Here is a 14,671-nt window from a genome sequence, read left to right on the forward strand (position 1 = left end):
ATATCAAAGGAAATATTAAATTCACGTGTTTGAAAAAGGGTCTAAGAAGAACATGTAAAAAGATGTTTGTGAAAATTTCCTTCTTGATAAAAATGAGGGACAACGCTGGAAATGTGGGCAATAGCGGCCTCGTGCGGCCATTTGACAAAGGCAATTATGTAAACACCGTACAAATGACGTATTTCACACTGACCTACATGTTATTGGTTGCTGTTTTTCGTTTCAGACCAAAAACGCAAAAATTTAATATAGTTAAATAATAACTATGTGTAGTTCACACTCAAAGAACCTTTTAAAGGAAAAAGAACTGTAACGACTGAGTCACCATCCAGGCTGGTTTCTGTCAGAAGAAAAATGCACCAAAACTGTGTCACTGAACAATAACGTTGTGTGTGATGAAATCCTTAAATACACACTTCTGAACAAATAAAAATAAGGAGCAACAAATCTAAAACTGTAACATACTTCCCTCAGTATCCCATTTCTATTTTAGTGGACAACACTTAATAATTAAAATGATGCCTCTGAAAAACATTAAGATAATTATTGCTCATAGGTCAGGTGCCCCTTTCACACATGAACGCATTTCAGAACCAGCAAGTGTTTAAACAAGGTCTGGCCAGGTGTGATAGAAAGCCACAGCTAAAAAGTCAGTAAGATGGAGTCAGCAATTCACTGGAATTTACCAAGAGGGCTAATGTTTGAAAAGAAGTTGGTAGACTGCCACGAAAAGACAATTACGTCTTGATTACGACAAGTCAAACCGAATGTTCCTTACATGCACTGAATTTTACTATTGTGTGGTTTCGAACTGAGAGTGAAAACCATCAAGAAATGCACAATGGCATTGGAAACATCTGTGTCAGCAGACATCGGCTTGAAGAGAAATATTAGCTGCTGCCAGCAGTTTAAATCAGAATCATAAAGTTTAGCTATTACCAGGATTTCTTCAGCATTTTTAATCCTACAGAAATATATACACATTAATTACTTTGCAAGTAATTGGTTTATGTGAAATGTAGCCACGTGTTCTGTAAATCATTTTTGAATCAACATTTGCAGAAACCAACAAAAAAACCCATAACATTTCAGCTTTAGTCTAAACGTCTTAAACCACTGCATTGTAGCTGTGTACTGCTGAGAAAGTAGAATGATTCTGTGATTACTTTGACTTCACAGATTTGTCTTCATGAGACCGGTATTCAATATTTCATGAGTGAACGAGCCAGCAGGAACATACCTGGTTCCAAAAGTAGTTAATGCTTCAAGCAAATAAGGCCATTCTAGCCTTTCTAGTTTATACACTCACTCCACCGACCATACAGGAGCTTTTTGTAGTTCTGCCATTACAGAATGCAGCCTGACTGTTGCTCTGCATACTTTGTTAGCCCCCTTTCACTCTATTCTTCAATGGTCAGGGCCACCACAGAGCAGTGGATCAGACACAGCAGTGCTGCTAGAGTTTTTAAAGCTTTCATTGTTACTGCTGGACTGAGAATAGTCCAAACACCAAAAATATCCAGCCAACAAAAGCATATCCAGTGTCCACTGATAAGGAACTAGAGGTTGACCAACACAACTGTACAACAGATGCACTACTGTCTCTGACTTTACATCTACAAGATGGATGACAAAGGTAAGTGCTTCTAACAGAGTGGACAGTGAGTGGACGCAGTGTTTAAAAACTCCAGCAGCACTGCTGTGTCTGATCCACTCATACCAGCACAAAACACACTTCCACACCATCATCATGTAAATATCACTGCAGCTCTTAGAATGATCCAGCAAACAAATCTGCTCTGTGGTGGTCCAGATCACTGAAGGACAGTGTGAAACGAGAAAAACAAAGTATGCAGAGCAACTGACTTATACGAGCGTCTATAACTCTAACACTACAAATGCCCCTGTGTAGTCAGTGGAGAAACAAGGAGACTGTCATAATCAGTGTCATTGATTGATGTATATTTACTGGTGATGTAGATGTACGCTAAATGGCCAAACAGATAAAAAACACGCAGGCACTACTGACATGGGTAAAAACAGACTGTGATAGTACTGTTAGGAAACAGCTGAATGAAATGGGGCTTGCATTTAGAAAAGTCAAAGTCTAATGGTTTCAGTGGAATAAAGGGAAGCAGCCAAGGAGCGTGAATGATTGAATGAAAGCGATGAACCATGAATAATTAATCAGCGGCCAAGGGGAGGAACTTTCGTCTGGTGCTCTTCTAATTATGAATAGAAAATGCAAATTTCCCCACAGTGCCCTGCTCCAGGTGACTGTCTGTGAGAAGTTTGGTGAGTTTCCTCCGGGTGCTCCGGTTTCCTCCCATGGTCCAAAACACACGTTGGTAGGTGGATTGGTGACTCAAAAGTGTCCAGAGGTGTGAACGTGTGAGTGTGTGTCACCCTGTAAAGGACTGGCGCCCCCTCCAGGGTGTGTTCCTGCCTTGCGTCCAATGATTCTGGGTAGGCTCCGGACCCACCGCGACCCTGAACTGGATTAGTGGTTACAGACAATGAATGAATGAATTTCCTCACACATTTATGATATTGGGTTGAAGGTCAGGTAAAGAGCACAATCATTAGCTCAACAGCTGTACGTGGAAATTTTGGACCCTTTTTTTTATTGCATCGATAGTCAAAGGTTTGGTGATGAATAAGTCATTTCTCAGGGTGTAAATATAACTGACATAGAGCAAAGATTATTAAGAGCTCTTCTTCAGTCTTCAGCCTTCACTCAGACATAAGAAAAGCAAATACTCTGGCGTTCAATTCAACTGAAAATTTACATTAGAAATTGATAACGGTTCACAAACATGGCATGGATTTGTGATCCACTGTTGCAGCAAATCTGAATCTATTTGAGTTAAAACAATGTTTCTAAAAACATACATCCGTGCCTCAAAAAATTCAATCCCAGGGATCAAGAACGTAATAACGTGGTTTTGTTTTGTTTATCAACAGAGTAGGTTCATAACTTCTTCCTCTATTTGATCTGGAAAAGAACATGTCATTAACTCTAACAATTACATTTGTTTGAGGTATGTTTTACAAAGCTGGGGGTTATAAAAATTGAGTGGATCGTCCCCAGGGGGAGTACTAGTCATCAGGTCGTTAGTCAAGTGGAGGTTAGAGGGATATAAATCCAAAACTTTAGTGTGGAGCAGTGGACATTGTACTTTTGGAGCAATGACATTTAATTGAATATCTGGGATGATTTGAAGTGAAAACCTGGTGTGAAGCATGGAGGGTGATATTTCAGCACCGTAGAAACTTGACCTGAACATGACTTAAATACAAGCATTGTATTTACATTTAGCAATAGAGTGGTTAAAATCCCATAGAGATTGAAAATGTGTATTGTTACACCTCTGTCCTCCAGCTGTGCTTTCATATCTTTCAGGAATTGCTGATCCAAGTCACATACTGAAGCTACATAAAGGGTCTATTGCCAAAGCTGTCAAATGGGGTCCCATTAATTAAGCGACAAAACTGTCCTGACTTTCCTGGGCCATGGATCTCTGCACAACACCGGCCACCTCCTTCTCAAAATGATGGAGGAGTTTGAAGTCACTGAAACCCCTGTATAACAATCCCGTGGCTAAGGTCTTCATAGCCTCTTTCATTTGGTAGATCGAAGGCACGATGATGGTCTGCATGCATCCGTGGATTTCAGCAGAGATCACTGTGGGCTCCGAGAGCTCACGTTTAACTTGAGGCGCTTCAGTTTGCGCTGATGAGACTGCAGCCCGTGTCGCCAGGGTTGGCCACTCTCCTCCAGCCTGCCGGTGCTGGACTTTTGTCGCGGTAGGTCCAGGCGCAATAACGTTACATGGCTTTGAACTCTCCGTGTGGTCCGGGTAGATGTGGTACCTCTTCCTAACCACTCTTTCTCGTCTCTTAAAACCTCTGTACCACGTAGGACTCGCCCTGAACTGCGTGACCCCCATTCGCGCGGCCAGGTCTATCGCCTTCCTGTGGATCATAATGTCCGAGGCCGGGGAGCCGTGCCGGCTGCACTCGTCGATCCATAGCCACAGCGCTGCCTCGAGCCTCGGCGTTTTATTGTAGTGGACTTGTAGGTCGCCCCGGGTTATCAGACTCCTGTTCCGCAGCAGTTTACACAGCAAAGACGGGGTGACGTTTAGGCGGTCAGCTGCTTTGATTTTGGTCATTCTGGGTAGCCGGTCGTACATCTCCAGCAGTCTGCGCTTGTCCTCCAGGGTCCACTTCCTGCGCGGTGCCGCCATACTTTGTTGACACACAGCAGACGGGCGACGTCAAGCCAGTGCGCATGCGTCCAGTTAACCCGTCAATGTACTTTTTTTTTTTTTTTTTGAACAAGGGACTACGTTCTAAATATTTTCCATTACTGTTAATCTGCAATATTTAAGAATAAACGTTGGTCTTTGGTCTTTGAAAAAAAAATGGATGAAGCCTTTTTTTCTACCTTTTTTATTAATTCAGAACCAGGCTTTATTGGTTAGATATGTTTGCACACACAAAGAATTCGTCTTTTTGCAGTGTATAGTTACAGTATCACAGTCAACAGCATTTAGCACAGACATCTAAAGCTGAGATATTTCTCACACACATATAGTTTTCCTAGGCAATGTGGGGACATCACCTAGGCCTCTACTCGTTCTGGACACTTCTCTTTACTAGGGTGAAAGAGCTACACAAAACATGGGAATTTCTTTTTTAATTCATCCGAGAACTTACATTCACGTTTTGGCATAGCTGCTCGAGATGAGGGTGGGTACATGAGCTTTGCCTGACGTAAACAAGGACTACTGACGTGCAGACTGACCAATTAAATGTTTACAGAGAAGGTTATCGACCAATAACGGCAGCTCTACAGTCAGACCGTCCAATCAGAAGATTTTAGGCTACTTTACCACGCCCTCTTCTCACTCAAGCGAACCAATCGGAGTAGGGGAGGGCGGGACTAGTTTGTGAACGAAACGTTTCTCTAAATTCTATGTAAACTGTAGAAAAACAAAATCCCGGACATTTGTGAAATTCCGTCTGGACATTTTCTAAGTCTTAAAAAGAGGACATGTCCGGGTAAAAGAGGACGTCTGGTCACCCTAATCTTTACATTATCCATTAATATAACTAGTGGACCAGTGCCAAAAGGAAAAAGAGTCCCTACAATGTTCATTCATTATCTGTAAGTGCTTATCTAATTCAGGGTCACGGTGGGTCCAGAGCCTACCTGGAATCATTGGGCGCAAGGCAGGAATACACCCTGGAGGGGGCGCCAGTCCTTCACAGGGCAACACACACACACACACTTGCCTGTAAACATGACCAGAGGACACTTGGGTAGAAATAATAAAGACATTTTGTTTGGCGACTAATTGAGACTGCACTGACTGGACAGGGGCGCTAGGCGGCAGTAAAGCCGTGTCTGTCATTCACTCCGCCGATGAAGAAGTTGTAACTCCGTGTTGAAATTGGGGTATTGTGTTCGGATGTGATGAGCTCGCTGATTGTTGCAGTGAAGTCACAGTGTGGACACTAAGGTGAGATCTATGTTCCTTTTTGTGTGATCCCGGGTCTTACATTGTGTCTTAGAGCCGTACAGCAGATAAACAGTGCATTTCCGTCTAGAGTTAGTTGTCTGAGTGTGCTGATATTATCAAGTCCATGATGAACTGCATTCAGGTAGAATGGACCCTCATGAAGTAGAGGTTATTTTGATAAACTATTGCTTATAATCATTTATTTGACACGTGACACATACTAGTTTATGTGAATGAAATAATAAGTCAGTAAACAAAGGAAGAATGGCTTAATCAATCAGATAATTCGCTGTGTCTTAAACATGCAAATCACTTGTTTACACCAAGGTCTCCAACCATAGCAGATTCATGGTGCCTGAATCCAGTTGATTTTATCCATATTTCAAATCTGAATTTTCACCAAATCACTTAAACCATATGACTAAAAGAAGTCAAATGAAAGGAGGTAAAATCACAAAATTATCACACTAAATTCAGTCTTTTAATCGCAGCAGACTGTTGATTTTTCTGTTGAAAAAAAAAAGCTGTAGGACAGCTCAGACAGCGAGCATATATCAGTCCACTGGCATAAAAAGGCTGGCACACCACTGACCGTAGACCACTGCTGGTCCACCGTCGGACCACTCAGATTACTGTCCTGTACAGGATATAACTCATTTATAATCTCCTCAAACAGATTCTACATTCACAGAGACTTTTATTCTGGAAAACAAACTAATACAAATATTAGCAACAACTATTAGAGATATAATAATGAGTGTAAGCCTGATATAAAGTGATTAAATGCTAAAAATGTTGACACTGTGCTGGATTTAAATTATTTACTAATCTTATTTATAAAAGATAACAAATAGAATCTAATGAAGGAAAAATATGTAAATTAAACTGTGAATGGAAAAGTGCTAAAATGTGGCATTTTGTCTAAAATTCTGTTTAATCAGCAGCGGTCCGCCCAGAAAACGCTGTGTAAAACACTAGTGGACCTCCAGCTTTGCCCTCAGTGGGTCAGCAGTAGTCCACCGTCTCCTTGCTCTCAGGGAGGAAACAAAACTAAAATAAAAGTAAATATCACCACATGATTCTGTAAGTGTCCCAGTTCTTAGCTCAATGATGCTTCATTCTACATTTGTTTTATTCACAAGCACACTAAAGACAAGCAACTGAAATATCTTTTTTTGAATGCTTTGTCTTTTTTATGGGGAGGGATGGTGGCACAGCAGGTAGTGTCACAGTCACACAGCTCCAGGAACCTGGAGGTTGTGGGTTCGATTCCCGCTCTGGGTGACTGTCTGTGAGGAGTGTGGTGTGTTCTCCCCGTGTCCGCGTGGGTTTCCTCCGGGTGACTGTCTGTGAGGAGTGTGGTGTGCTCTCCCTGTGTCTGCATGGGTTTCCTCCGACTGACTGTCTGTGAGGAGTGTGGTGTGTTCTCCCTGTGTCTGCGTGTGTTTCCTCCGGGTGACTGTCTGTGAGGAGTGTGGTGTGCTCTCCCTGTGTCTGCATGGGTTTCCTCCGGCTGACTGTCTGTGAGGAGTGTGGTGTGTTCTCCCTGTGTCTCCGTGGGTTTCCTCCGGCTGACTGTCTGTGAGGAGTGTGGTGTGTTCTCCCTGTGTCTGCGTGGGTTTCCTCCGGGTGACTGTCTGTGAGGAGTGTGGTGTGTTCTCCCTGTGTCTGCGTGGGTTTCCTCCGGCTGACTGTCTGTGAGGAGTGTGGTGTGTTCTCCCTGTGTCCACGTGGGTTTCCTCCGGGTGACTGTCTGTGAAGAGTGTGGTGTGTTCTCCCTGTGTCCACGTGGGTGTCCTCCGGATGACTGTCTGTGAGGAGTGTGGTGTGAGTGAATGTGTGTGTGTGTGTGTGTGTGTATTTTGCCCTGTGAAGGACTGGCGCCCCCTCCAGGGTGTATTCCTGCCTTGCGCTCAATGATTCCAGGTAGGCTCTGGACCCACCACAACCCTGAACTGGATAAGTGCTTACAGATAATGAAGGGATGTCTTTTTTTTATCAAATTTTAATAGATCTTATTTAAAAATTACAATTTGATAAAATCGATTGTTAAATGTATAATAAAAATGACATGTTTTTGAGACTGCCCTTGTAACACTGCAGTTTGCAAAACAGAGATTTTTTTTTAAACCTTGATTCTCATTGAAGGGTGCCTAATACTGGCTGGTTATCAATGTCTACAGCATCTCCAGCCATGTATCATAACAGCTCCCAGAAGAAATACTGGACTTTTGAAAATGTGGCAGCCTTGGAAGCACTGAGACAGGAGGCTAACCAAAAGTTTCGCACAAAAGCCCGCAGTCTCAGAAAGGTAAGATGACTTCTGAGTATGGAAAGTGGTTGATCAAAATTTTGACTTTATGATCAGTACTAGATAACAGATATAATAGATAGTAATAAAACTGTGTTTGCTCTGTGTCATCAAAATAGTATGCATAAAATAAGGGTCTTGTCATGATTAAGATTTCATAGGTGAGGCTTTTGCATTAAATGTAAGAGAAAGAAAGCATCATTAAGTATCATTGTACGTCTGTGTCCCTGTATGAATTATAAGGGATGAAGTAAATCATTTTGCTGGTATCAGCACATATTCACTAAAATTATATTGGCATCGGACAAATGTGTATTTTTAATTAATATTTCAAATCAATGTTTAATGATGTATATATTGTTCTCAAAGTACTTAACTGTCTGCTTTTATTTTATTTTGTAACTCAACACAATTAACTGTTACAGTTCTGTCCAGTGGTAGACGGGTGGATTTAGTCTCAGTTTATATGTTTTGTTATTGCTGGTGTATTGATATTGGTATCAGAATTGGAACACAAGCAGAAAAAAAAAATCATTGCATATTGGCGATTTCCATACATTCCTAATTTTGTGCACATAAACAGCAATAACACTGTACTGGGACTTAGCTGAGATAATTTAGGGTTTAAAATATCTTCTTTCCTTAACAGCCAGGGATTCACGATTCCATATATATTGATCCTATTGAAGAGAAAGTGCTTTTCAGATACTATGAGAAGAGACTGTTGGACTTCTGCTCAGTATTTAAACCTGCAATGCCCAAGTCTGTAGTGGTAAGTATTCTGATTCAGTTAAAACAGTCTGAAGATCTGTATCATGACAAAATATGGAATTGTGCATGCATTCAGAGTAATAAAATGTAAAAGTAAAACAAGTTTAAACCTTAAAGCCTAGTATTTTTTATTATTATTATTTGAAATATCCCATTGAGGGGCGTGCAGCAGGTTAGTGTCGCAGTCACACAGCTCCAGGGACCTGGAGGTTGTCAGTTCGATTCCCGCTCCGGGTGACTTTCTGTGAGGAGTTGGTGTGTTCTCCCTGTGTCCACGTGACACACACGTTGGTAGTTGGATTGGTGACTCAAAAGTGTCTGTAGGTGTGAGTGAATGTGTGAGTGTGTGTTGCCCTGTGAAGGACTGGCGCCCCCTTCAGGGTGTGTTCCCGCCTTGCACCCAATGATTCCAGGTAGGCTCTGGACCCACCGCGACCCTGAACTGGATAAGGGTTACAGATAATGAATGAATGAATAAATGAATAATATCCCATTGATGATTGTCAGACTTTTTGCTTTGGTGTAGGATAATTATGTATTTCATTTGTATGAAAATGTCTTTTCTTCTGTTTTAGGGTACAGCGTGTATGTATTTCAGAAGATTTTATTTAAACAACTCTTTAATGGAGTATCACCCAAGGACAATAATGTAAGTATATGTATTATGTCAATGGGATTTTGATTGCTTAGAAATATAACAACAGTTGATGATCATTTAAAACTGTTAAAGTAGTTTTTAGTTGTAGTGTTCCCTGTTTGTTGTTGTTGTTGTTATTGCTTTCATAGATTCAGACATTTTTATTTGCAACATGGATTAAAATGAAAAGTACATATACAAATCTTTTATTTTTAGATAAATCTGTCATAATTACAAAAACAAGCGCTTTACAATAACTTAGGATATTTAAATAACATTTAAATGATTGTGTTTTACAGTCTGTAACTGTTAAACTACATAGTTCACATAGAGTATAAATGGTGCTAATAAAATGGACAGGGATGTTAGAAACAAGGAGGTAATTTTAACATTATGGCAGACAGGTGTATTTATCCAGCTTGCTTTTAAAGGCTAATATTAGCCGGCTAGCATGCTAGTTCTGTATTAGTCGTTAATTTTACCTTTTGTTCGCTTTTGTTTTTAAAATGTGCTCACTGACATATTTCTACAACAAATGTAAAATAACCTTAATTAGTTTAAAATACAGACAGAAGACTAGATATACAAAATGTGTCTTTAAAGTTTAAGGAATTAGAAAAGGAAAAGACACTTGTATGATCGAACTTGACTGTTTTCGGGGTGTGTCTCATATAGCTCCGTTTTCCCTATATAGTGCACTGCATCTGTCTTGAAAAGATGGTTTCAGCCTCCACATAGAGATGATTTTAAGATTTTTATTGGTATTTGGTGAAGTATTTGATAATTAAATTCACATGTTCTTGCCCTATGTAGTGCACTTTCTAGGAAGAAGGGAGGTAGAGATTCATCCTGAGATTTTAACAGTTTTACTACAAAACCCTGCCTTGTGCCCAATGATTCCGGGTAGGTTCCAGACCCAAAACCCCACGTGAACCACGGTTTTCTATGGGTTGAATGGGCTGTTGAATTGACTGGGCAGAGAGAGCACTAGATGCCGCCCTACCTGATTGAAATGATGTATGAGTATGTTGTCAATGTAAAATTATACATAAAAAAAAATAAAAGATTGAGCTGCTTTACGTTGCTACTGGGTAGTTTTTTCCACGACTGCTCTACATATCCAGGACACAAATTCTTCTGGGTCCCAGCCTGTTCTGGGTGAGGTCATTTGCTGAAGGAAAGTACGCACATAGTGTTAGTGACATAAATTTAGTCAAACAGTGTCCTTAAACTGGACCTCTGGCAGAGTCAGTCGGTGGAGTAAAGCCTAATTAATCAGGACACAGGAGTCCTGCTACCTCCAAATTGAACAACATCCCTCTCTTTCCCAAAATCCACCTGAGAGCATAAATATTGTGAATAATCTATAGGCGCTGCCAGGTGGTGGGTGGAGTAACATGGGGTCACCATGTTGCAGTGGGCCAGGCATTCTTTGCAGCTGAAGAGGTTATATTGTAATATTTGTATTTTGACCTGGTCCACTGTTCTTTCTTTAGGCTGACATGTGCATACCTGTCCTGCAAGGTGGATGAGTTTAATGTTTCCTGCACTCAGTTTGTGGGGAACCTTCAGGAGAATCCAGCAGCTCAAGAAAGAGCCCTGGAGCAGATTCTGGAGTATGAGCTGCTCCTCATTCAGCAGCTCAACTTCCACCTGGTGATTCACAACCCCTATCGACCCATGGAGGGCTTCCTTATAGACCTAAAGGTAGAACAGACAGAGTATGTGTGTGTGTCAACGTTAATTTTCTTTCCTGTAGAAATGTCCAAAAATTCCCCATAAGGCCATATGTTTGTGGACACCTGCTTATCCAACTTTCTTCAGAAATCAAGGATGGTAATAAGCATTATGTAGCCTGTGCTCACCTGAGAAGGCTTAAGACTACATGCATAGAGCCACAAGAATGTTAGTGCAAAGAGCTACTGATATAAATGAAATATTTATTTAGAATCACATTTTTTCCAGCTCATTGCAAATGAATTGAATGCTGCTACAATACTCAATAGAACAGTTACAATGCTTCAGCAGAGCCAATTGCAGTATCATAAATTGGTGACCTCTGTAAAATCCATTTACTGTGGCTTACGAATTTGGCTGGTGTTCTTCAGCAGCTAATGATATTTTGATTATGCTCAGAAAGATAATTGACACAAATCATAGATGCAACCCCATGAAATATTTATTCACTTTTTAACGAGGTGTTCTTCACCTTGTATATTGTGATTATAAATTTTTTTTATTAGAAGTGATGTGGCTTTTTCTAGACAAGGTATCCACTGTTGGAGAACCCGGAGATGCTGAGGAAGAATGCAGATGATTTTCTCAACAGAGCAGCAATGACAGATGCTGGGCTTATGTTCTCACCCTCACAAATCGCCCTGACAGCTGTACTTAACAGTGCGGCTCGCGCTGGCCTCACCATGGAAACGTGGGTTCACTCAAGCTAAACATTTTTAATGTAACTAATTTAAAGGAAACCTTGTGTGTTCTTGGTGACTTTAGTTCTTAAGCAATGTTTTTCATTTAGCCAGGGACGGGATGTTCCTGCTTTACATGTCAGCATTTACAAGTCTCAAAGAAGCTATTTTTCTCCATCCAGATACCTTACTGAATGCATAGGGATAAAGAATGACAAAGAAACCCTCTCAAAGATGTATGACACAATGAGGCGTGAGTATACGTATTGCATAAGTGTATTACTGATTGTTTTTCATTTTTATTTTGACCTCAGTGGACACAAACTCTAATCACAAAGCAATCGCTAAGGGTCATCTTTCTGCATTTTCAGGACTAACAACACTCTTGAAGGAATACGAGTTTCCCAGAGCGGAGGAAGTGAACATGTGCAAACAGAAACTGGAGAGGATACATGCTGAATTTGCCTCAAACACAAGCTTGTAAGTAGAAACCACAATGCTTCATTGTGATGTTGTAATTTACAGGTGTGGGGAGGTGCTGATTTTAGTCTTTGGCAAAGAAATCACACCAGGAATATATTACAAAGTTTTATTCCGTCTGGTCAGTTGCTTGGTGCCTTGGTATCTAAGATGCAAAAGTTGTGACTTGGTTCATCAAATAGAAAAATAAAAATACATGAGCTTTCAGAAATTCACAGGAGTCATTACATCACTCTCATGCTGTTTCTCAGGTCATTTAGATCACTGAACACAGCTAAGCTACAGTAAGTTGAATGTAGGTCATTGCCTTGCAGCTACAAAACAGGAATATATTTTGGTATACAGTGAAATATCAAGTTTGTGGAGGTCAGTACATGCCTAGTTCAGCAAAAGTTAATTTTTAAAGAGTGCATGGACGGTTAATCACATACAAAAATGATTCGATTCATTGGCAAAGCTGTGTAAACAGGGAACAAATGTTTTATCTTCACAAAATCTACCAGCATGATGTTGGGGAAAGCATGTAGAGGTGTTACACAAAGTAAAATCAAAGGATTCGTATAACTGCTCACATCAATCACACTGCCACACCATTCTGTTGGCATTCTGTTGATTACATACTCTCAATGAGCGCAGGAGTTTTTTTGAGAGAGTCGGTATTGCATTTCTTCTTGGGTTTACCAGGGCAATTCCCAAAACCACTGTGTCAGTTTGACAGGACGTGAAGTGGTCCAGATTGAGTTTCAGAATCAGAGATTAGGCTCGGGACCCTGGGGGGTAGTTTATCAAGTGTAAACACATGCACGGAGTACAGAAAGGAATAGAACCTTGTTATCTGTCCTTTTGAATATTTTATCCGCCTCCTACATCACACAGATGCTGGTTTATAGATAAAAAGCCAAGGTGCAGCACTTCATCAAGCAAAGCAGCTCAGGAAGAGTAAGGATAGGATCCGTTGTTATCGTTATAGGCTGACGTCTCCAGACTAATGCAGGAAAAGTTTGCATGGTGAGATTTGAGTGTAGTAGGTTTCTTAAGGCTTGTTCTTCAGGTGCTTCTCGCGTCCCTGATGATTTCTTGCCCATTCCGAAAAGGGCTTCAGTGCACACCGCTCAGTTACCACAGACGTATAGTGCCCTGGGGGTGCTAAAGGCAGCTGCAGCTGTAGTCCCCTATGATCCCTAAAATCCACCTTGACTTTCAACTAGTCTTTCAAACTAACAGGATAAGACTCTGCTTGTGACTGGACTTTAAAAAGAAAGGTGGTCATGGTTCCAGTGGACCAACTTGCAAAGGAAGGGTCCCTCTCTGACAATGCTTGAGGTTTGAGGATAGACTATACCCTGCCTCTTCGAGGACCACCGTCAATATCCTGTGTCATTACTTGAACAAATGTGACTTGATTTAAATCTAGTATAGATGGTTGGAAGTATGGTCCCAAAGTTGGAGGTCCGCAAAGTCACAGGTCCACAGCTGTAGCTCTGTTACGTGTTTGGATGAGGGAGTCCTTCCTACACAGTGGCTGTCCACATCAGAGGACCTGGATAGTGGTGGCCATAATGGTACATTCAGGTCTGTAAAACGGAGAAAGATTTAGGCATCAATGTTCTGGCTGGTGATTAGATACATCTGTCTGCTTGTAGACACTGAATGATAGATTATTTTGCTATTCAAACAGCTTTGTAAATTAAGATAAATAGTTAATTAAATCATTATTATTGTCCTTTGTTTAAAACAGTTACATGCTGCTGTCTTAAAGTCATGATTTATAAATGATCATATATTTGAATTCAGGTTCTGCAGTAGCATTGTGATTTAATGTGTACAGCTTTAAAAAATGAAGACTCAATGATAACTTATACCTACCTTTTGTTGTGATGAGTTGACTTGCTGTTAACTAAATCTAATATGAAACTACAAAAGACATGGACAGGAGGCTAAGACTACACATGGAGGATAGCTTGCATGCTCAAACATGGGTGATGCTACAGTCTCTACCGAAAAAGATCTCCAAAGCAGCATGTTAAAGCTACTATGTTTGTGATGAATATTTCTGTGTCCTCCAGAAAAAGAAAACATGGCTATGAAGATGATGATCATGTTGTGAAAAAACCCCTTGTTACTGAGGAGGTAAATATTGACCTTCTGGACATCCTTCAGGTTTCTATGAAACCATCTTCATTTGTCACTGTCTTCATTATGTGATATCTAATTACTGCGTATCATCTGTAGGAGTGGACTGATGAAGACCTGGATCCTTTGTGACAAAATCTCTCATCCTTTCCAGAAAACAGCTGCATTTTACAAAGACACATTGCTGAGTTTCAGACAGATTTACAAAGCTTCTTAGTCGAAATAAGTGAAGGGTAACGCCAGCTCCTTTTTGATTTTGCCACTTAGTCCTTGTGATATTTTCTTTTTGGTATTGTGTAAATACCTAGACAATATTTGCCCCCTTGTCATGCAAGTTTATTTACTGAAAATAAAAGTTTTGTACTTATTTTCATGACAGTGCTTTACTTTACAT

At 40.6% G+C, this 14,671-nt stretch overlaps 1 protein-coding gene across 4 annotated transcripts; it reads left to right on the forward strand.

Moving 5' to 3' along the window:
* Positions 1-5,035: 5,035 nt before the first annotated feature.
* LOC136676446 (cyclin-H-like) lies at positions 5,036-14,603 on the forward strand. 4 transcript variants are annotated; one of them, XM_066653488.1, is made up of 10 exons: positions 5,400-5,528; positions 7,677-7,839; positions 8,489-8,611; positions 9,186-9,259; positions 10,744-10,954; positions 11,512-11,675; positions 11,847-11,917; positions 12,036-12,144; positions 14,211-14,274; positions 14,377-14,603. In XM_066653488.1, exons 2-10 carry the CDS (start codon positions 7,702-7,704, stop codon positions 14,407-14,409), a joined length of 987 nt encoding a protein of 328 aa, XP_066509585.1. In that variant the 5' UTR covers positions 5,400-5,528; positions 7,677-7,701; the 3' UTR covers positions 14,410-14,603. The 4 variants fall into 4 exon arrangements, with proteins under 4 accessions (XP_066509584.1, XP_066509585.1, XP_066509581.1 ...); XM_066653487.1 differs by lacking the exons at positions 5,400-5,528; positions 14,377-14,603 and adding an exon at positions 5,036-5,067 and having other exon boundaries at positions 7,712-7,839; positions 14,211-14,349; XM_066653484.1 differs by lacking the exon at positions 14,377-14,603 and having other exon boundaries at positions 14,211-14,349.
* The last annotated feature ends 68 nt before the right edge of the window (positions 14,604-14,671 follow it).

Source organism: Hoplias malabaricus, chromosome X2 (assembly GCF_029633855.1).
Source record: "Hoplias malabaricus isolate fHopMal1 chromosome X2, fHopMal1.hap1, whole genome shotgun sequence".
NCBI lineage: Eukaryota > Metazoa > Chordata > Actinopteri > Characiformes > Erythrinidae > Hoplias > Hoplias malabaricus.

Bases quoted from the DNA above. Each gene is read 5' to 3' on its own strand.
- LOC136676446 (XM_066653484.1), top strand. From the start codon at position 7,702: ATGTCTACAGCATCTCCAGCCATGTATCATAACAGCTCCCAGAAGAAA. The intron at 7,840-8,488 runs GTAAGATGACTT...TTTCCTTAACAG, and splicing joins AAGCCCGCAGTCTCAGAAAG to CCAGGGATTCACGATTCCAT. The intron at 8,612-9,185 runs GTAAGTATTCTG...CTTCTGTTTTAG, and splicing joins CAATGCCCAAGTCTGTAGTG to GGTACAGCGTGTATGTATTT.